At 34.6% G+C, this 22,565-nt stretch overlaps 4 protein-coding genes across 9 annotated transcripts; 3 read left to right on the top strand and 1 right to left on the bottom strand.

Moving 5' to 3' along the window:
- The first annotated feature begins 517 nt into the window (after positions 1–517).
- Positions 518–2,220, top strand: LOC108198560 (probable polyamine transporter At3g13620). Its single transcript, XM_064082534.1, has one exon. It carries the CDS (start codon positions 604–606, stop codon positions 2,005–2,007), a length of 1,404 nt encoding a protein of 467 aa, XP_063938604.1. The 5' UTR covers positions 518–603; the 3' UTR covers positions 2,008–2,220.
- Positions 2,221–6,752: 4,532 nt separating this feature from the next.
- Positions 6,753–8,370, top strand: LOC108198559 (probable polyamine transporter At3g13620). The gene has a single exon (XM_064083319.1). The coding sequence runs from the start codon at positions 6,876–6,878 to the stop codon at positions 8,277–8,279; it is 1,404 nt and encodes a 467-aa protein (XP_063939389.1). The 5' UTR covers positions 6,753–6,875; the 3' UTR covers positions 8,280–8,370.
- A 2,993-nt stretch (positions 8,371–11,363) lies between these two features.
- Positions 11,364–13,174, top strand: LOC108199750 (probable polyamine transporter At3g13620). Its single transcript, XM_017367703.2, has 2 exons — positions 11,364–11,567; positions 11,657–13,174. The coding sequence occupies exon 2, from the start codon at positions 11,672–11,674 to the stop codon at positions 13,073–13,075; it is 1,404 nt and encodes a 467-aa protein (XP_017223192.1). The 5' UTR covers positions 11,364–11,567; positions 11,657–11,671; the 3' UTR covers positions 13,076–13,174.
- A 98-nt stretch (positions 13,175–13,272) lies between these two features.
- On the bottom strand, positions 13,273–17,666 carry LOC108199751 (magnesium transporter MRS2-5). Of its 6 annotated transcripts, none has more exons than XM_017367708.2 (8): positions 17,585–17,666; positions 17,408–17,465; positions 15,922–16,516; positions 15,684–15,754; positions 14,935–15,063; positions 14,506–14,844; positions 13,667–13,714; positions 13,273–13,573 (listed from the first exon to the last, which is right to left on the bottom strand). In XM_017367708.2, exons 3-8 carry the CDS (start codon positions 16,352–16,354, stop codon positions 13,343–13,345), a joined length of 1,251 nt encoding a protein of 416 aa, XP_017223197.1. In that variant the 5' UTR covers positions 16,355–16,516; positions 17,408–17,465; positions 17,585–17,666; the 3' UTR covers positions 13,273–13,342. The 6 variants fall into 6 exon arrangements, with proteins under 6 accessions (XP_017223197.1, XP_017223198.1, XP_017223200.1 ...); XM_017367709.2 differs by having other exon boundaries at positions 17,581–17,658; XM_017367711.2 differs by having other exon boundaries at positions 15,922–16,503; positions 17,585–17,601.
- Positions 17,667–22,565: the final 4,899 nt, after the last annotated feature.

Genomic DNA, 22,565 nt, shown 5'->3' with positions numbered 1-22,565 from the left:
GTGCAGAGGAAGGCAAGACCTTTCAAACATTTTTGGATGTAATGGAAGGGTGTTTTCTATCGGACATGAATACTTTTTTGTCTAAATGTCCGTATTCATCTATGCATATCCGATAGTTAGATGATAAACTTTCTTGAATGAAAAAAACATATTTTAATACAATTTAGCTATGTTTTTGTATCTCTTTGACAGAAAAAAGAAAAAAAAGAACTCACAGGTGTCTTATTCTTCATTAGGTCAATAATGTCGAGAACCAGTCTATCTAAAAACTTAAGGTGTTAGACAAAAGCCTCAAATAGATCTTATGATATATTTCAACACTCCCCCTCACTCAAAATCCCATTTTTTGGGTTGAAGAGTGGATCACGGAAATATTGGGGTGACGGAGGGTCGAATAACTTAACACCTCCGCCAAACTTGAGCTCTGATATCATATTGAGAACCAGTCCGCTAAAATCTTAACGAGCTAGAGGAAGGCCCAGAATGGGAAGGGTTCAGTCTGGTCCCCTAGTTCCGCCCAGTCTATTGTATTCATTTTTCTATAATTATTACTGAGTAAACCAAAATTTATCATTCTGCATTTCCCAAATATTCTCTGAATCTATGGCCACAGCTGATGCCACTACACTTGCAATAGAAGCAGAACCACAACAAAACCGAGTTAAATCACCTGATAATACCAAGAAACTAAAACTTATTCCCCTTGTTTTCCTCGTTTATTTTGACGTAGCAGGGGGCCCATATGGCGAAGAACCTGCAGTCCAAGGCGCAGGACCGTTACTAGCAATCCTAGGTTTCCTCATTTTCCCATTCATTTGGTCCATCCCTGAAGCTCTCATCACTGCTGAACTCTCCACAGCATTTCCTGGTAATGGTGGTTTCGTTATCTGGGCTCATCATGCTTTTGGACCTTTCTTTGGATCCATGATGGGTTCACTGAAGTTCCTTAGCACAGTTATTAACATAGCTTCATTTCCAGTTCAGTGCATTGATTATTTAAAAAGACTCTTTCCCATTTTCTCTGATGGTCAGCCAAGAACCATCGCGATTTCGGTCTCTACTTTAATGTTTTGTTTCTTGAATTTAAGTGGCCTTACTATTGTGGGATATGTAGCTGTTGCACTAGGTGTGATCTCCTTGCTACCTTTTTTTATCATGTCTGCTATAGCGATCCCGAGTATTCATCCCAAGAAATGGCTCAGCACGGGACAAAATGGAGTGAAAAAAAATTGGAATTTATTTTTCAATACTCTATTTTGGAATTTGAATTACTGGGATAATGTCAGTACTATGGCTGGTGAAGTTGATAATCCTCAAAAACAATTTCCAGTTGCTTTACTTTCCGCGGTGACAGTGACATGTTTGGGTTACATAATTCCGTTGATGGCTGTAACCGGAGCTGTAAATGCTGATCAAACAGAATGGGAAGTTGGCTACATGGCCAATGCAGCTAGAACAATTTCCGGGCAATGGTTAAAATACTGGATTGAAGTCGGAGCTATTTTGGCCGGTATTGGAGCATTCGAAGCACAGTTAAGTAGTTGTAGTTATCAGCTTCTAGGCATGGCAGAGTTGGGAATTTTGCCTAAGTTTTTTGGTTTAAGATTGAAGTATGTTGGTACTCCATGGGTGGGAATACTTTTATCTACTGTCATATCATTTGGTGTTTCTCATTTGGATTTTACTGTCATAATTGGTGCAGCTAACTTTTTGTATAGTTTGGGAATGCTGTTAGAATTTTCGGCTTTTATTTGGCTAAGGTGGAAGTTTCCTGCACTGGCGAGACCATATCGGGTTCCAATGAGGCTACCGGCTCTGGTGATCATGTGTTTGGTGTCCTCTGGATTCTTGGTGGTGATAATGGTGATTGCTACCAATATTGTTCATTTAATCAGCGGGTTGATGATTGCAGGGGCAATTGGTTGGTATTTTCTAATGAAATATTGCAAGTCGAAGAAGTGGCTTGAATTCAATAATGGCAACCAAGACAAGGTTGATGTACTGTGATTTGTGACTCGCAACTAGACCTTGCAATCGTGAGCTCAAATTTATGATTCGTGTACTTAATCTCAAATCTGTATAAACGTGTATTTTCGTATTTCATGTATTTGAAGGTCAAATTGATGATGCGTGCACTTATCTCAAATTTGTATAAATTTCAAAACGTGTTTTGTACTTCTTGTGTCACTTTCGCGTATAGTTAATTTTCTTAAGGATTTGACGGACATGTAAATATATTTTGTTTTTGCATTCAATCTTTTTCCAGTCATTTTATAAAATAATCTATCCAAACGGAATCTAGAACTGAGAAAAAATAGACAGAGCTGTTTGTTTATTACAAGTTTGATATCGATCAGATATCAGTATCGTCAGTACATTCTTTAAGCTGCATTATGAGAAAGGGATTTGTTAAAAAATGACATGATGCAAGAATTTATGATAATAATATGTTTTCACCACCACTGGATGAGTCCATCCATCTCCCATGCTTGCCCGTTGCAGCTTCTAGGTTCCAATGACTGATGCCACAGTTGCGGATTTTGACAATATCTCGGTACCTCCGAGTATACTGAATTCATCAGATATATCCCTGTCATAAGAATCGCTTCTTTAATTCCTTGTTCTCTGTCAAGTACATTTCATCCATCAGATGCTCTATTTCATCACAAACCAGAAACTTCATGCATAACCTGATTGTGAAACAACCTTTTAACCGGAAAGATCTGCGGGCTTCTCGATTATGAACGACCCTAGGTTTTTCTGTTCACCGCAACAAACAAGTCTTTTTACGACGGAAATTTAGTCTCCCATCCGTCGTAAGTTTTCAATTTGCAACGGAATTTCCGTCATTCTTGCTCGAGTACTAAGTTCGAAAAATTGTCACAATTTTCAGTATTTGTCGCAAGTTATATTAATGCAAAAACAGCATCAAATATTAAATTACCTCGGTACGACGCTGTTTTTGCATTATAACTTGCGACAAGTATATATTAAACCAATAATATGTTAAACCAATGTTAAATATATATTAAAAATAATAAATTTTTTGAATCATATACTCAGTTATAAGAACTAGAAAACATAGACAGAGCTGTCTGTATCTTACAATTGTTTGATATTGATCAGATCTTAGGTATCATCAATATATTCTTTAAGCTGCACCAATAGATATCATCAACATATTCTTTAAGCTGCATCAATAGAAAGGGATTCGTTAGAAAAAGACATGATAGCTAAATTTTGTAATAACAACATGGAACCTAAAGATTTGTGACATGCAGGTAAGTAAATTCCTCCCTCGTACGTTGATGACAATGATTTTCACATAAATATTCATCGTCGATATTCGTCAGATGCTCTATTTCATGTGACTTCTGGGTTCCAGTATGATGCTACAGGTGCGGATTTTGACATCAATTCGGCTCCTCCAAGTAAGTATTGGAATGATAAAATTTCATTTTTCTTCGTCTGTCAAGAACATTGCAGCCATTTCACCGTCGTCGTCAGGCAGATGCTCTTTGTTCATGCAAAATCTGATTGTAAAATAGCCAAGTGGCTTGCAATTCATTCACAATAATTCTGAAAATCTTGAAACTATTAGTGAAGATAGAGCATTAGATAAACGTTTTTGTTTCTTACCATGGACTAGTACTGCCCGTTTAATTCACCGATATGATGGGTCTGGAGATATTTCTGGGACCACTGTCTAGTTTAGGGATTCTATTATGATTCACAGAGTTCATCTTGGCTATAATAACGTATGAGCATATATAGTGATGGGTGATAATGCAAGTTTAGTCATTTCTATTATGTACTGAACCTATTTATAAGTAGTTCTCTTGCCGGAGGAATATGAAGTTATTAAGCAAGAGGCTGTTTTTGTGCAGAAGATAATGGAAGCTAATTGTCAAGCTAGGCATAATTAAGTACTCACTCTGTCCCAATTTCTTTGTCTTATTTGACTTTTTTGTGATCAAATTAACCAAACTTTGAATACCATTTACTTTTTATCCTTTAATAATTTTGCAATATTAGGAAAATACATATTAAAATAAATAAAATATACTTTCTAGTAGTACAATTTTATTACATCTCTATTTATAATTTATATGCAGGGGATTATTAGATGGAAGCTTGTTGTCAAGGTAGGCAGGTATATAATATTGAAGACAGCACCTATAGACATGGTTTTTGATGAAGACATGCCTTCGAATTTAGGGTTTTATCCACTTCTTAATGGTTTCACTTTCTTGACAAATTGCATTCTCCTAACATGGTACAAGTAGTTTCACCTTAACTTGGCTTTTATTTCAGTAAAGCACTTCTACAGTATTAGCCGTAAGATTGTCTACTGTCATATCCAAGGCCGGCCCTGACAAATTTCGGCTTTTATCTGACTAAGGTGGAAGTTTCCGGCTTTGGAGCAACCGTATCGGGTTCCTGTGAGGCTGCCACCTTTGGCAATCATGTGTCTGGTGCGGCCTGGGTTCTTGGTGGTGATAATGGTGATTGCTTCCAGAACCGTTTATTTGATCAGTGGATTGATGACTGTCGGTACCATTGTGATTCACTAGTACAGAATAGACATTTAACGTCGGTCAAATTAGACCTTTAGCGTCGGTATTCCAACGTAGTATATGAAAACGATACTAAAAGATGATCCTACTGCGTCGGTTAAATAGCCGACGCCTAAAGTCTCTATACGCCGGTTAAAAGGCGATGCAGAAAAAACTTTAACCGACGCTAAAGTTAGTCATTTGTGTCGCGTAGCTAAAGAAATATTTCTGACTTATTAGCAATAATTTTAATATTCTTAAAATACGATCCACATAGAAAAGTCTATCCAAACCCATCTAACACTAAGAAAACATATGCAGAGTTGTCTGTATCTTACAAGTTCAATATTGATCACATCTTCGGTATCAACAATATATTCTTTGAGCTGCATCATTAGAAATGCATTCGTTAAAGTATCACATGATGTAAATTCTTCTTTGTTTATGACAATGAAATACACATAAATGTGAAACTTCTGGGTTCCACTGACTGATGCCACAGGTACGGATTTTGACATTCCCCGTTATAAGAATCTCTTCTCTTTCCTTCTTCTTTGTCGAGTACGTTCCAGCCATTTCACCGACATAATCCATCGAAAGCTCTATTAATTCATCACAGACCTGAGACTTCATGCAAAATCTCATTGTGAAACTGGAATAACCAGGTGCTAGCAACCCAGGTCCTAGCTAGTACTGTCAAAAGCAACTCAGAATTCATTCACACTAATTCTGAAATTCTAAAACTCATCTAAAAACTATAAGTGAAGGTAGAGCATTACTTAAAGATTTTTCCAGGACCACTTGAGTGATTTCTATTATGATATACAGAGTCTGTTGTCAGAAGTTCAATTATTTTTTGATTATACATAAAATGAATTTTATACATTGTTACTATTTTCCGACTATTTAATATCCAACTTATGGTCTTGTAACCCTTGTAAGTATATATAAATTGAAAGGAAAATGCTAGAGGCACAGAATTGGGTACAAAAATATTCACATAATGAGTATTTGTCAACTTTTGATTGAAATGGGCCCCCTGTAGATGCATTAATAGAACCAATTAAAACTTCTCACCTCAGTTGTCATATCATTTTGTGCAAAATTTTGTACCCAATTTTGTGCATGTAGCACTATTCTAATTGAAAACAAACTAAATTATGATATAATTACTTAACTTCCAGGGGCACTTTACTTCTTTTTAGTAGGACTTCAAAATATATATATTTATGGGAAAAGTTATCGGAGAACACTATTTTTTGTAGACCTTGGAGATCATATATATATTTTGCAAGTAGAACATATGGTTCTCTAATAACTCAAGCAAAGGATTTAGTTCTATCGAGTTGGCATCTATAATATCTGTATCTGATATTGTTTTTATTCTTCAAACCACCTGGACCGTGCCGTGCCGGTTCACGGTTACGGCATTTCCAACCCGTATCCGGCTCGGTGTTTATTGCAGTTCGTGCCGGCTTTAGCCTGGCCCAGGTCCGATTTGTCAAGTCCATGTGGCGCTTAAGGCTTGCTATCTTGAGGTCACGAGTTCGATTCCCTGAGCACTCCGGGAGTAAGTGGGTTACCATACTCGGGGTATGAGTGTGCTAGTATGCCCAATCAAATTAGTCGAGGTGCGCGCAAACTGACCCGGACACCGGTTTAAAAAAAATAATAAAAATGTACTGTTCGAAGTGGCAATAGTAACATGTGCTACTGAAGTTGATACCAGTTAGGTTTTAGTTATAAAACACGATTCCCTTTGGTTAGATGCCCTTGTTCCCTTCGTCATGTTTGTCCCCAGTGTTTATTGTTGTTGTTATTTCATATGACTAACCAAAGGGACTTTTTTGATTAGATATTATTGTATACTGTAATAAAATACTGTATGTCTTTGTCGCATTTGTTGTTGGTAATCTTCTGCTGATTGTACATTTGATTAGATGTTTTTTTCGGACAAAGCTTTATGATCACCTATGCATGTCCAATAGTTAGATGATAAACATACTTTAATAAAACGAACTCTGCTTCCGTGCAATTGTATTCCAATACAATTGAGCTAGGTTTTCGTATCTCTTGACGAAAAACAGAGAAAAAAGAAAAATCACCAGGTGTCTTATTCATTGTTAATATATCCCCATCAGTCCTGTTACTAGTATAATTTAAATTTTATATTAATATTAAGCAAGGACCGGGGCGGAACTAGGTAGCCTCTCTCTGGTACCCTGGTTCCGCCCCTGTCTACTGGTATCATTTTTCTTCATATACTATTGAGTAAACCAAAATCTCTTACTCTGTAGTTGTCAAATATTCTTTAAATCTATGGCCATAGATGATGCTACAGCATTTGAAGTAGAAACAGAACCACTACAAAACAGAGTTAAATCAACTGAAAAAACCAAGAAACTAACCCTTATTCCACTTGTTTTCCTCATTTATTTCGAAGTTGCAGGCGGTCCATATGGCGAAGAACCTGCAGTCCAAGGCGCAGGACCGTTACTGGCAATCCTTGGTTTCCTCATTTTCCCTTTCATTTGGTCCATCCCTGAAGCTCTAATCACTGCTGAACTCTCCACAGCATTTGCTGGTAATGGCGGTTTCGTGATCTGGGCTCATTATGCTTTTGGACCTTTCTTTGGATCCATGATGGGTTCACTGAAGTTCCTTAGCACAGTTATTAATATAGCTTCCTTTCCAGTTCAGTGCATTGATTATTTAAAAAAACTCTTTCCCATTTTCTCTGATGGTCAGCCTAGAAACATCGCGATTTCAGTCTCGACTTTAATATTTTGTTTCTTGAATTTAAGTGGCCTTGCTATTGTGGGATATGTAGCTGTTGCACTAGGTGTGATCTCCTTGTTACCTTTTTTTATCATGTCTGCTATAGCGATCCCGAGTATTAATCCCAAGAAATGGCTCAGCACGGGACAACAAGGAGCGAAAAAAGATTGGAATTTATTTTTCAATACTCTATTTTGGAATTTGAATTACTGGGATAATGTCAGTACTATGGCTGGTGAAGTTGATAATCCTCAAAAACAATTTCCAGTTGCCTTACTTTCCGCGGTGATACTGACATGTTTGGGTTACATTATTCCCTTAATGGCTGTTACCGGAGCTGTAAATGCTGATCAAACGGAATGGGAAATTGGCTACATGGCCAATGCAGCTAGAACAATTTCCGGGCAATGGTTAAAATACTGGATTGAAATCGGAGCTATTTTGGCCGGTATTGGAGCATTCGAAGCACAGTTAAGTAGTTGTTCTTATCAGCTTCTAGGCATGGCGGAGTTAGGAATTTTGCCTAAATTTTTCGGTTTAAAATTGAAGAATGTTGGTACTCCATGGGTGGGAATACTTTTATCTACTGTCATATCATTTGGTGCTTCTCATTTGGATTTTACTATTATAATCGGTGCAGCCAACTTTTTGTATTGTTTGGGAATGCTATTGGAATTTTCGGCTTTTATTTGGCTAAGGTGGAAGTTTCCGGCATTGGAGAGACCGTATCGGGTTCCAATGAGGCTGCCGGCTCTGGTGATCATGTGTTTGGTGTCCTCTGTATTCTTGGTGGTGATAATGTTGATTGCTACCAGAATTGTTCATTTGATCAGTGGGTTGATGACTGTAGGTGCAATTGGTTGGTATTTTCTGATGAAATATTGCAAGTCGAAGAAGTGGCTTGAATTTAATAGGGGCAACCAAGTCATGGTTGATGTATTGTGATTTGTGTGTACTCTCGTATTTCGTGTATTTGAATGTCAAATTTGGAATTTGTGTACTTAATCTCAAATCTGTACCCATTTCAAATTTGTAATTTTCGTGTCGCTGTCGCGTGTATTTAATTTTCTTAAGGACCTGGACAAAAATGTAAAAATATTATCACATCCTATCTTTTTCCCGTCAATAACAAAGAGCAAAATAAGATCAATACGGAGTATAAAATAGTCTATCCAAACCGAATCTGAAACTAAGAAAAAGTGGACAGAGCTGTTTGTTTATTACAAGTTTGATATTGATCAGATATCAGTATCATCAATACATTCTTTAAGCTGCATTATGAGAAAGGGATTTGCTAAAAAAATGACATGATGCAAAAATTTATGATAATTATATGTTTTCACCACCACTGGATGAGTCCTTCAAACTTCCATGCTTGCTCTTTGGAGCTTCTAGGTTCCAGTGACTGATGCCACAGTTGCGGATTTTGACAATATCTCGGTGCCTCCAAGTATATTGGATAGATCAGATATATCCCTGTCACCAGAATCTCTTATTTCCTTGTTCTCTGTCAAGCACATTTCAGCCGTATCAGCGTCATCATCTATCAGATGTTCTGTTTCATCACAGACCTGAAAGTTCATGCAAAAATCAGAGGGAGAGGTTACATTTAATCAGGGCCGGCTCAACAATAAGGCCAACATATCGGTTATATAAATTTTGATCCTAGTGTTAAAAATGTTACCAATAACAGTTACGATGATTACTAGAATCGGCTTTAAGAAATTATCAGTCGTATTATAATCTGAATGTCACTGGAGTTCTGGATGATGGTACATTGTCATTGTTGTCACGACCTCCATGTGGTGTGCGAGGTGTTCCAGGCGCGAGGCCAGACTATTCCTTCTTTCCGGGTATTATAAAAACTTATGAGATAAATTTTTATTGATTTTATTCTTGAACAAATGGAACAAACATGGGGACATATGCTTTGGCATACGCTTTAGCTCCAGATTTTAATCCGTGGTATTTTTTATTTTTTTTTGCACTCTAAACATTGAACAAGTGCAGGTAAACCAGGAGGCCAGTAGCAAACGCTTTAGAGTTTAGGTATGCTTTGACATATGCTTTAGCTCCGGGAACAAGAGAAGATGCTTCTAGCCCAGTAGCAAACGCTTTAGAGTTTAGGCATTTGGACCGATCTCCATTCACATTTTCAGTAAACTACGTGTACAATAAAGCGAATTTCAAGATCAGCTTCGTGCAAATCGACGGGCCAGGTAAAGTTTTCGCCTTTTCATTCTCTCCAGGGATGAAGGCTTCATTTCGATGCTGGTGAGAGGTGGGTGAATGGTGCAGTTCCTGGTGGAATGGACTTGGAGAGTGTAGCTTTGCATGAAATCGGAAACCTTCTTGGACTTGGACACAGCAAGGACCCTATTATGTATGCTTATTTTTGGCCTAATACTGTCAGGATCACATTGCAGCCTGATGATATCCAAGGGCTCAAAGTTCTTTATAATTTTAACTAAATAAATTTGTTAATATGGAAGTTGTCCATCAGGCCCAGTGTTCCAAAGATGCCCGATTTATTAAAAATTTCACGATTCAATCTTAAAAAATATTTTAGTGATTTAGTGACAACACTCCGACTCGACTAAAAATCCCTGATTTATCAAAAAAATCTCTGATAAATCCTGAATCAGCAGGTCAACCGATTAGTTCTGATTACAGGTGTGTATTATTATTCAACCTTTATAAAGTTTATGTGCTTTTACTTTGTGTGCGGCTATCTTTCCTTTGTTGACTAGGTGAGCTTCAAATTCCAAATGTCGACGTATTTCCTAAGAATGAATACTAAATTTCCTAAGAATGAATACTAAATTTTCATGTCGTATTTCTGGAAGTAATGTCCAAAATGATTAAGAATGAATACTAAATTTTCATGTCGTATTTCTGGAAGTAATGTCCAAAATGATGGAATCTCGAGGTCCATCTATTGAGTGTAAATAAAGTATCTTTATCAGTGTATGCTATCCAGAAATTCAGACTGAACACATGGAATGTGTGAAAACCTCAGAAGGCGGAAACTCAGACTCATGCTTATAGAGTTGAGATCTCAACAACCTCGTTAACAGTTAACAGAACAACAGAATCACTGAAGAACTCTTCAACTAGATTGTATAGAATTAGCCTCTGCCCAGGTGTCTTATTCTTTCTTTCTTTATTATGTCAGTTAATATATACCCATCGGTCTTTTTACCGCTATAACTCTATTGGCAGAGACGGAACCAGAATTTTGGTACATGATGCCAAGAAAATATTAAGCGGACCGATTCAAATTATTTTCAAAATTTTTACAATTTTCACTTTAAAATTTCTGTGTTTAAGGACAGTTGGTAGGACTGACTCACTCTGGTCCCCTAATTCCGTCCTAGTCTATTGGTATTATTTTTCTTCAAATATTACCGAGAACCAAAATTTCTTACTATGATGATACCTAGAGGCTGAAAGCTCTTTTTAATTTTAAGAAAATCAATTTGTGAATTTGGAACTTGTCTCTATCATCACATAAATATCATATGTGTGTATTCTTGAAAAATATCTTTGCAAGGGAATCTGATCATTTGTTCATACTCTCAAAGTTTTTGTGATTTTACTTTGTGTGCGGCTGTCGTTTCTTTGTTGACTGGTTGAGGGTTAAATCAAATCTTAACGTATTTTCGTCTTTCGTGTAAGTTTCTCTAGGGATTGGTACTAATTTTCCGTATTTTTTGGACGTGTTAGATAAATGTTATCAATCGTATGATTGAACAACTGAACTCTAGTATCATGTTAAGTAATTGACTCGTGTTTAAGCCTTAACAGGATCGTATATTATTCAACAGGTTCATAACGACGGAATCTAGCTAGGAGACAGATATCTCTCCCATTATTTTACGGTATCCAGAAGTCAGACTGCACACATGGGATGTGTGAAAACCTCAGACGGCGGAAACTCAAACTCATGCATTTGGAATTGAAATTTAAACCTAAACCTCGTTAACAGTTAACAGAATAACAAGATCTCTTGTATATATGATGTAGTAAACGTAAAGAACTCTTTAACTAGATTGTATAGAATTATATTCTCCAAGGTGTCTTATTCTGCATTATGTCACATAAATATAATCCCCATCAATGATGTTACTGGTATAACTTTATTGGCCGCGGAACCAGGATTTGAGTACAGGTGGCCCATTCAGATTATTTTCAAAATTTCCGAAGTTATACATCAAACCGGGCCTCACTCAGGTCCCCCTAGTTCCGCCCCTGACTGTTAGTATTAATTTTCTACAAATATTAGTGAGTAAACCGAAATTTTTTTCCTCTGTATTTGTCAGATATTCTCTGAATCTATGGCCGCAGCTGATGCTACAACAGTTGCAATAGAAGCAGAACCCCCACAAAACAGAGTTAAATCAGCTGAAAAAACCAAGAAACTAACACTCATTCCACTAATTTTCCTCATTTATTTTGAAGTTGCAGGCGGTCCATATGGTGAAGAGCCTGCAGTCCAAGCCGCAGGACCGCTATTAGCAATCCTTGGTTTCCTCATTTTCCCATTCATTTGGTCCATCCCTGAAGCCCTCATCACTGCTGAACTCTCCACAGCATTTCCTGGTAATGGCGGTTTCGTGATCTGGGCTCATCATGCTTTTGGACCTTTCTTTGGATCCATGATGGGATCACTCAAGTTCCTTAGCGGAGTTATCAATATAGCTGCTTTTCCAGTTCTCTGCATTGATTATTTAGAGAAACTCTTTCCCATTTTCTCTCATGGCAAGCCAAGAAACATCGCGATATCAGTCTCTACTTTACTACTCAGTTTCTTGAATTTCACTGGCCTTGCTATTGTTGGATATGTAGCTGTGGCACTAGGCGTGATCTCCTTGCTACCTTTTATTATCATGTCTGTTATAGCGATCCCGAGTATTCATCCCAAGAAATGGCTTAGCACGGGACAGAAAGGAGTGAAAAAAGATTGGAATTTATTTTTCAATACTCTGTTCTGGAATTTGAATTTCTGGGATAATGTTAGTACTATGGCTGGTGAGGTTGATAAGCCGCAGAAAACCTTCCCAGTTGCTTTACTTTCCGCGGTGATACTGACATGTTTAGGTTACATAATTCCGCTGATGGCTGTTACTGGAGCTGTAAATGCTGATCAAACAGAGTGGGAGAGTGGCTACATGGCCAATGCAGCTAGAACAATTTCTGGGCAATGGCTAAAATACTGGATTGAAATCGGAGCTGTCTTGTCTGGTATTGGATTATTCGAAGCACAGTTGAGTAGTTGTGCTTATCAGCTACTAGGGATGGCGGAGTTAGGATTTTTGCCAAAGTTCTTCGGATTAAGATCAAAGTATTTCGATACTCCCTGGGTGGGAATTCTGTTATCTACTGTCATAACATTAGGTGTTTCTCATATGGATTTTACTGATATAATCGGTGCAGCTAACTTTCTGTATAGTTTAGGGATGTTGCTGGAATTTTCGGCTTTTATCTGGCTAAGGTGGAGGTTTCCGGCATTGGAGCGACCGTATCGGGTTCCGATGAGGCTGCCGGCTCTGGTGATCATGTGTCTGGTGCCGTCTGGATTCTTGGTGGTGATCATGGTGATTGCTACCAAAATTGTTTATTTGATCAGTGGGGTGATGACTGTAGGTGCAATTGGTTGGTATTTTTTGATCAAATATTGCAAGTCAAAGAAGTGGCTTGAGTTCAATAATGGCAACCAAGACAAGGTTGATGTATTGTGATTTGTGACTTGCAACTTGTAATGAATGGCTTCAATTTGCCAAGGACTAAGACAAATATGTTAATATAATTTGTTATCACATCCTATCTTTTTCCGGTCATTTTAGTACTTCAAGAGATTGCAGCCTGTCTTTTTTCAATGATATATTCAACTTTCAGGCTTAGACAAACCAAAACAGTAATATACAAAGGCTACGGATGAAGACGAGACAGAACACGTTTTCCATATAGTGACTGCAAATGTCGATGGTAACAATTGATCACCAGATCTACAAAGGAAAGATTTTCTTGTGCCTAAAATAAAGCAAGAAACAGATGTAAATCGCCACACATGATACTCCGGTTATGATTAAAACCCAGTTGAATCTTGATGCTATGTCGAAAACTGATGTTTCAAAGTTCATGCCGAAGATCCCAGTGATGACAGCAAAGATGGTAGTCACAAAGGTGGCTGCTGTCAGAAGCAACTCGAATTTTATGAGCTGGTTCTGGATATTTCCCTGATTACAAGGAGCAAATGCGATCAATATAAAATAGTCTATCCAACCCAATTTAAAAGTAAGAAAACATAGACAGAGCTGTTTGTTTCTTACAAGTTTGATATTGATCAGATCTTCGGTATCATCAATATATTCTTTAAGCTGCATCGTTAAATAGGGATTCGTTAAACAATGACATTATGCAACATTATATAATAATAATATGGAACCTATAAATATGTCACATGTAGGTATGTAAACACCTTCAAATACCTCTTTCGTTAATGACTAGCATATATGCATATAAATATCCAATAAAAGAGTAAAGTTCAATGGAGTCCACCATTTTATTGGAGTCCTCAGAGTCCATTTATGTTCTGCAAATAAAATATCTCGTAAAACGTGTTATCTTGCATATATGTTTCATAAATATCATTATTTCTAAAGACTTTACAGATCTGGTACATTTACAAGTACAATATGTATGTTCTGCAAACTAAGCATGTTTATAGAATAATATATTTTGCAGTGTTCTACTTGTAAAATGTATGGGATCCACAATTTTTTCAATAAAATAGTCATGTTTGTAGAACATCATTCGAAAAATAATATGTTTTGTAATATTTTAAGCTATATTTTACTTGCAGAATATATATGGACTCCAAAGACTCCATTAAAAGTGTGGACTCCATAGAACTTAAATATTAAAAGACAGTAAAATAGTGTATTTAAGCCTTAAATTACTTCAGCCCTGCAATTTACTTGTCAGAGATTATAAAAGCAGGTGTCCCGGGTGCCCAGTTGGTTAGCTGAAACAATTATCCTAGCCTGTAGTGAAGAAACAGCCTCGTACTAACATGATCGATAGTGTGTATCAACTATCAATTACTATGTACATGGAAGACTGGAACAATAATAGACTGGTATATCTTTACTCAAATTTTAATTCTTACCGATAACAACTTGTTGAGAGTATTGTCGCTGAACACGAAATATGCTTCAAGCAACATCTCAAGCTGATCAATGTTTTCACCACCACTGGATGAGTCGGTCAAACTTCCATGCTTGCTTGAACTCATACTACTCAAAGCTCTTTGCAACTTCTGGGTTCCACTGACTGATGCCACAGGTGAAACAGGTGCAGATTTTGACATTATCTCAGTGCCTCCAAGTATATTGGATGGATCATATATATCCTCATTATAAGAGTCCCTTCTTTCCTTCTTCTCCGTCAAGTACATTTCAGCCATATCACCGTCATCATCCATCAAATGCTCTATTTCATCACAGACCTGAAAGTTCATACAAAATCTGGTTGTGGAAAAGCCAAATACTAACTATTGACAAGTTGAAGAAGTTAGGTGTAACTGTAATTATATTACCTTTTGCACTCTCTGTGTCAAGGCAAGCAGATGGCCTTTGAACCTACGAACACGTTCTAGATTAAGAGTACTAATGGATGATGCCAGTTCATCAAGCACTGGATATATCTCCATATCCAATTCTTTTACCTGATTAAATTAAATTAAGGGCTAAATTAGACTTTGCGGTTAAAAAAAGAAGATAAATTCACAGTTCTTGTCATTTCAAACATATACAAAGGCCAATGCAGGGGTTCTCATGAGACATTTCTAGATACAAACTAGTGGTACTCTCAACATCCAAATGATTAGAACACACACCAAGATCAGCACATCTCATGCCAATATTTTGAAAACAACCTCCAAGTTAAAGGCTCTAACTAGAAAAGATTCTGTGGGCTCAATTCGAAGCACGCTAGTTTTTTTAGGTCTGTTGTCGCTGTGCTAAAATATATCTTTATGACCAGAGGTTAAATGCTATACTTAGTGCTATATATATAACCAAGTACAGATATTGCCATAATTGCCGCATAAGCATGCAAGTGGAAAAATGAAGGGAAATTAATAACTAAAGTAATAGTGACATATATAATATTAGCACCACCACTGGACATGCTCTAAGCTGGCACAGATTTTGGGAGTATTCTCTGGTTTAAATTCACAATCACAGCTAGTACACATGATATGTTTTTATACTAAAGCATAATACAATAACTAACACTTGCATTGCCTTCCAATCTCCCACCAGACACTAAGAATAAATATTGTACCTGAGCATCAAGGGACATGCATGTTATTTCCAGTGCCAGCTCTAGTGCCTTGAATTCAAAAGGCAGATCATCTAAATAAAATTAGCACACAGAATTAGGAACTCATGAATTAATAAGTATAGAGTGCTCTTTAGTAGTTGCTCAACGAACAACTAGAGCACTGTGCATGCTATAACATAAATGAAAAGTATTTTTTACTCGATTCATTTTAAAATTATTTTTTTTATAAAAAAATTACCAGATTGTTCTCTACTTGTCTGAAGACGTTTGCAGAGTTCCGACTTATACTGAACTACACATGCCTCCAAAGAATTCATTAGGAACACCTCATCAGCAGTAATTACACATCTAATTGATTCAAGACTAATGACAATAGCCTTCTCTCGTCCCAATATTGTGGAAGGATATATAAATAGAGGATCCAGAAGACGAAGATCTCTTCCGGGCAGAGAGCAACGCCTCATTATAGTAGCCTTATCTAGTTCCAAAACTGTAGATTCCCCACTATGATCAATTCTTATCCAAGAACGATTCCCATGATGCTGACCTCTCTTTTTCAGGCCAGGAAAACCAGGCCCAGGATTGTTTGTCCTCTCTAACCCTTCAAAAGTAAATCTTGAAGAGGCAGGTTGATTAACCTTGGACTGAAGAGGAAATTGTGGTCTGGCCATTGGCTTTTACAAATTTTTAAGTTTAGCCCCAGATTTATACAGTGACTATATATCTGCATCAGTACAAATGAAATTATATAGAAACTGCCTGGTGAGAACCTTGCACACCTTCCATACACCAGCTGGGACATCAAATATTCATCATCTTCCTACATTTCAAACCTGAAAACATAAAAAAGATGGGAAAACATACAGTGCAACATTTTCAGAAAATAACGTACAGGTTTAAACTTCACAATGACAATCATAACTTCTGAACATCAACCCCCCCCCCCCCCCCCCCCAACCCAACCACCAAATGACCGTTGCCTTGCCTGCAATATAATCACCTAAATTCTAAACAACAAACAGTGTGATTCCATAAATTGTCTGTAGGCAAACATATTCATGTCCTAGTTCTATCTCGGCAACAAAGATAAGTCATCTGATATCCACATTATAATAGGATGCTGATGTCTAAACACAAGAACCCAACACAATTCACAACGACCAAATGTGAAAATGACACAGACACAACTCCGCCGCTCACTAACCCGAGAATATGACCCGAAGTGAATTGTCTGTTGAAAATGCATTCTTATAACCTTAAGCATACTTTTAAAAAGAATAATTAGATTCTAATTATGCGCCAAACTGACACGTATATGAACACTAACACACCCAAAACCCGAAACTGTCAACCCACGGATGACGGATATAATCAAACAAAATTACATCAAAGAAACATAGAACCACACAACAACGAATATCCATATCCTCACAAAAGCTGTATCCGCAAACTATTAGTACTCAATCAGCTCACTACTACAGTTGTCTAAAAAACCCAAGCAAAATCCACAAAGAGATTCAGATTTCATCCAACCCCTAAAATTAACAATCCCAAGATTGAATCTTTCCCTATTAAATCACCAAAAGCAACCATCTTTTCATCAAACACAAAACCAACAATTCATTTTTTGATACTAAACTACACAACATAGCACAAAATCAAGAAATCAAGAACACGGGTTCAACATAAACACACATATATAATCAAACAAAACTTAATAGTACCTTAACAAAGTATCAAACATGGGATTGTGTTGAGCTACAAAAAATGATATGAGATTGGCTGTAATTTACAGACAAGACACAGTAAGTACAGTGAAGAGATTATGTTAGGGTGAAAAGGTTGGAGATTATGGACAGAAACACAAGTACACAACAACAACAGAAGTAACAGTTACCCACGATTTGATTGCCGCAGATAATTGGGTTAGGATGATGAGTTGGTGCTTGCTATTATTTTGTGTTGTTTGGTTTATTCCCAAGTTTTATAGAAAATAACATTGAACGAAATTGGATACATTATTTTTATTTGATATTTATCAAATATCACTCATTTTAATCAAAATATTGATATGAAATTTGAGAATATGCGGAGATGTTGTGTTTTTTTTATTGTATTTAATAAGGATTTTAAAAGATTTTTTTCTATTTGTGAAATTTAGATCTATTTAACTAAGATTTTAAAAAATATATTAGAATTTTGAGATATTCAGTTAAGATTTTAAATTATATTATAAAATCTGGTGGTGTTTAATTAGAATTTTATATTATGCTTAAAAAGCCGATGTTAATCGACCGAGATTATTTAAAATTCATTTAAATCTGATTGTATCCAAATTTTAATGAATCTTTTTAGACTTCATAAAATGACGGATTTTATGAAATTGTTCGGTGGATTTTATACTTTAAAATCTTATCAGAATCCATAAAATTTTGAAATATTATACTTAAATCTCAAAAAATATACATCAACAAATATTTCGAACAGATATTAGTCGTGAATTATTTGATAATTTAAAGAATTTTTTTGCCTCCAAATTATAATCATAGGAATACTTATATGTACTTTTTTATGACTCTAAATAATTAAATTTTCGATACATTAATCGATGATATTAAAAAAAATTTAATGTTGCATTAAAATCATATATGTATTGCATCTTCAATTTCATGTTATACGTTTTTATCCTTGCAACAAGCGGAAAACGTGTGTTATTTCAAAAGAAAAAAAAGTGTGAAAACCTGTAAATCTTATCACAGATGTCATGCGGAATACTTATATCATAGAGAAAATTTGTCGTATATTCATTTTTAACTAGTTGAGAAGCCGCGCGTTGCGGCGGTCTATAAAAATTATATTAATGATTTAATATTAATATTTGTAGAATGCAATGATTTTATGGATGTTTATAAAAAATATATTAATGATTAAAAATTAATATTTGTAGGATAAAATAAATTTCATATTATAAAAATCTTGATGTAATACCAATACTAATATATAAAATTGCAAAATTGGACTATAATTCATGTTGAAAAAATGAAAATAAATTTCTACACGTAATTAACAATTTAAAGCACGACGAATCTTAATTTTATTTGTGTTTTTTTTGTGAAAAATAATCATGTTCCTAAATTGTCACCTTCATCCAATTTTTTTGGATTAATTGTGCACAAAAACATCTAACTTAAATCCGTGAGATAGCGGTCTATAACTACCCTTGCTTGTAACAACAGATAATGCATGAATAATATTTTCCCGTGTATAAAGTAAATCATATAAAAATTAACAACAACAAACATGTCCGATGAACAAAACAAATATTATAAAAAAATAACCAATAAACATACATCACTAATAGTTAATTTATTGATATCATCCATCAATATCTTGTCAAAAACTATATTCTTCTCTCGTGTTTGGATTTGTCGACTCCCACATAGCGGTCTATAACTACCTTTGCTCGCAACAACCTTTATTTTTTTTTAAATAGCGTATAAATAGCCTTCACTTATTGTTGCAGAAGAACGACACCATCGAGTTAGAAATCGAGCAAGAGAACTATCACCAGATAGAGGTAGGGTTGTAATATTGAGAGAGAGTAGGTTGTGTTTAGATAATCCAAAAACCTACCACCTATAGGGGTATTTATAGGTGCAGAGAGACTTGTGTGCTACTCTTTCCCATAATTAAATAATCTGAAACAAAATCAGATTAAAACTTTCAAGCTGCTATATTCCATAAATAATCTAAAACAAAATCAGATTCTGAAACTTGTTTCTAATATATCCGAAACTAAAAAAGGCAGTTCCAATTTTTGATATTTTTCATCCAAAAATTCCAGAAAATTAGAAAATTAGAAAAATAAAACGGAGCGATGTGAGAGGCGCCACCTACACGCCCATCGCTTCTCCTTTATCTAGAAACAAAACCAAATTAAAACTTTCAAGCTACTATATTCCATAAATAATTTGAATTAAAACTTTCAAGCTACTATATTCCATAAACAATTTGAAACAAAATCAGATTCTGAAATTTGCTTCAAATATATCCGAAATTAAAAAAGGCAGTTCTAAAACTTTCAAGCTACTATATTCTATAAATAATCTGAAACAAAATCAGATTCTGAAACTTGCTTCTAATATATCCGAAACTAAAAAAGGTAGTTCTAATTTTTGATAAAAATTCCAGAAAATTAGAAAATTAGAAAAATAAAACGGAGCGATGTGAGAGGCGCCACCTACACGCCCATCGCTTCTCCTTTATCTAGAAACAAAACCAAATTAAAACTTTCAAGCTACTATATTCCATAAATAATTTGAATTAAAACTTTCAAGCTACTATATTCCATAAATAATTTGAAACAAAATCAGATTCTGAAATTTGCTTCAAATATATCCGAAATTAAAAAAGGTAGTTCTAAAACTTTCAAGCTACTATATTCTATAAATAATCTGAAACAAAATCAGATTCTGAAACTTGCTTCTAATATATCCGAAACTAAAAAAGGTAGTTCTAATTTTTGATATTTTTAATCCAAAAATTCCAAAAAATTAGAAAAATCAGAACGGAGCGATGTGAGAGGCGCCACCTACACGCCCCTTGCTTCTCCTTTATATAAGTATACTAGTGAAAAAAGCCGCGCTTCGCGGCGGCGTGCTAAATTTTGATATGAATTAGTATTTTAATAGCATAAAAATTATTTTGAGTCATCTTGCCGTTAAACATATCTCAAATAAAAAATATTATAATTGGTATAAAAATTTGTTTAAGTGGACATCCTTTCAAACACAATACTAATAATAAAATTAGTTCAAACCGCCTTCCAATCAAATCAAAGACAATATTAATCCATAATTATTATTTTTATGATAAAATTAAATATTATAATTTAGATCAAAATTAGTTTGAGCCGCTCTCTTGTCAAACACAGTACTAATAAAAATTATTCTAATCATGATAAAATTGAAGATTATAATTGGATAAAAAGTATTTTGAACTGTAGCCCCGTTTTAACAAAAAAATATATTATAATATAGATAAAAAAATTATTTTAGCCACTTTTCCCTCAAACATAACACTAATAGAAAATTTATTATTATTTAGATAAGAATTAGTTTGGGCCGCCTCCCGTGCCCGTCAAACACAATACTAATAAATATAATTCTAATTATGATAAAATTAATGATTATAATTGGATAAAAAATATTTTGAATTGTGGTACCGTTTTGACAAAAAAAATATTATAACATAGATAAAAAGTTATATTAGCCACTTTCCCGTCAAACATAATACTAATAAAATATTTATTATTATTTAGATAAAAATTAGTTTGGGCCGTCGCCCGTGCCCGTCAAACACAATAATAATCAAGAATCATTTACATTATTATAATTCTAATTATGATTAAAATTAAAGATTATAATTGGATAAAAATTTATTTTGAACTGTGATACCATTTTAACAAAAAAATATTATAACATAGATAAAAAGTTATATTAGCCACTTTCCCGTCAAATATAATACTAATAAAATATTTATTATTATTTAGATAAAAATTAGTTTGGGACGCCTCCCGTGCCCGTCAAACACAATACTAATCAATAATCATTTACATTATTATAAAATCAATATATGATTCCTATTTTATATATCCTATTTTTTTTGTTAATTATTTTTATTTTATGATTCCTATTTATTAGTTAAAAATTATTATTCTTTTATGGTTCTAATTTTTTGCTATTAATTTTTTAATGATTATTATCTTTACAATCCTTTATTTTCTATACAAAATTTGAAAAAATTATAAGACTAAATTGAAAATAAAAATTGTACGTATCACCTTACAAATCTTAAATATAAATTGTATTTTATCTATGATTGTTAGTTTAAATAAATATAATCCTACTCTTTTTAGGATTCTTAAATAAGAAAAAAATTGTACTGCCTTTAGAATCCAAAAAGAAAAGAATTGTATTAACTTTTGGAATACTTTAACTGACTTTTTAAATATAATCTTATTTCTTTTAGGAGTACTAAATAAGAAAAAAATTGTGTCACCATTAGAATTCAATAAGAAATACTAAATAAAAAGAAAAAGAATTGTATTATCTTTATTATTCAATAGGAAAAGAAGTGTAGTACTTTTAGAATTCTTGAACCTGATTTTTGAATTATAACTATATATTTTCTATCCGAAATTTAAGAAAAATCAGAAGACTCAATCGAGCAATTCTAGAGACGCCCGCATCCTCCTTTATATATATATATATTGATTTGGCGATCTACACATATATAATTATAATTATATTATAGCTTTTCAAATATTATCCAGTTGGATCTTCTTTATCGCGTTGGATCATCTTCGTCGTGAAAATTCACATGTTTAAAAGAATTATTTATATTTTATATTTTATATTTTTATAATATTTAGATTTTTTAATGCACAATAATTGAGAAAAATATTGATAAAAGAATATAAATTCTGTATTGGGCATATAAAATTAAGTAAAATGTTGATATTCATACATAATAATTCATAATATTTCAATATATATACTTTACATTAAACATATATATATATATACATATATATATATATATATATTATATCGGGTTTTTATCGGGTTTCGGGTTCGGATCGGGTTTAAATCGGGTTTCGGATCGGGTCTCGGTTTGGAATACCTAAGATCCAGATCCAAACTCTTTCGGGTCTAAAAATAAGATCCAGATCCAGATCCAAAAAAATCGGGTTCGGGTAGACCCAATCGGGTCGGAACGGGTCGGGTATCCATCGGGTCGGGTAAAACTGCCATCCCTAGCGATATACAATTAGGATTTCAAATAATGCTTAAAAAATCAATAATATTCAATTGAGATTAT

Source organism: Daucus carota, chromosome 8 (assembly GCF_001625215.2).
Source record: "Daucus carota subsp. sativus chromosome 8, DH1 v3.0, whole genome shotgun sequence".
NCBI classification, from domain to species: Eukaryota; Viridiplantae; Streptophyta; class Magnoliopsida; order Apiales; family Apiaceae; genus Daucus; species Daucus carota.
The sequence above is the reverse complement of the archived record's forward strand: the minus strand, read 5'-3'. Positions and strand labels throughout refer to the sequence as shown.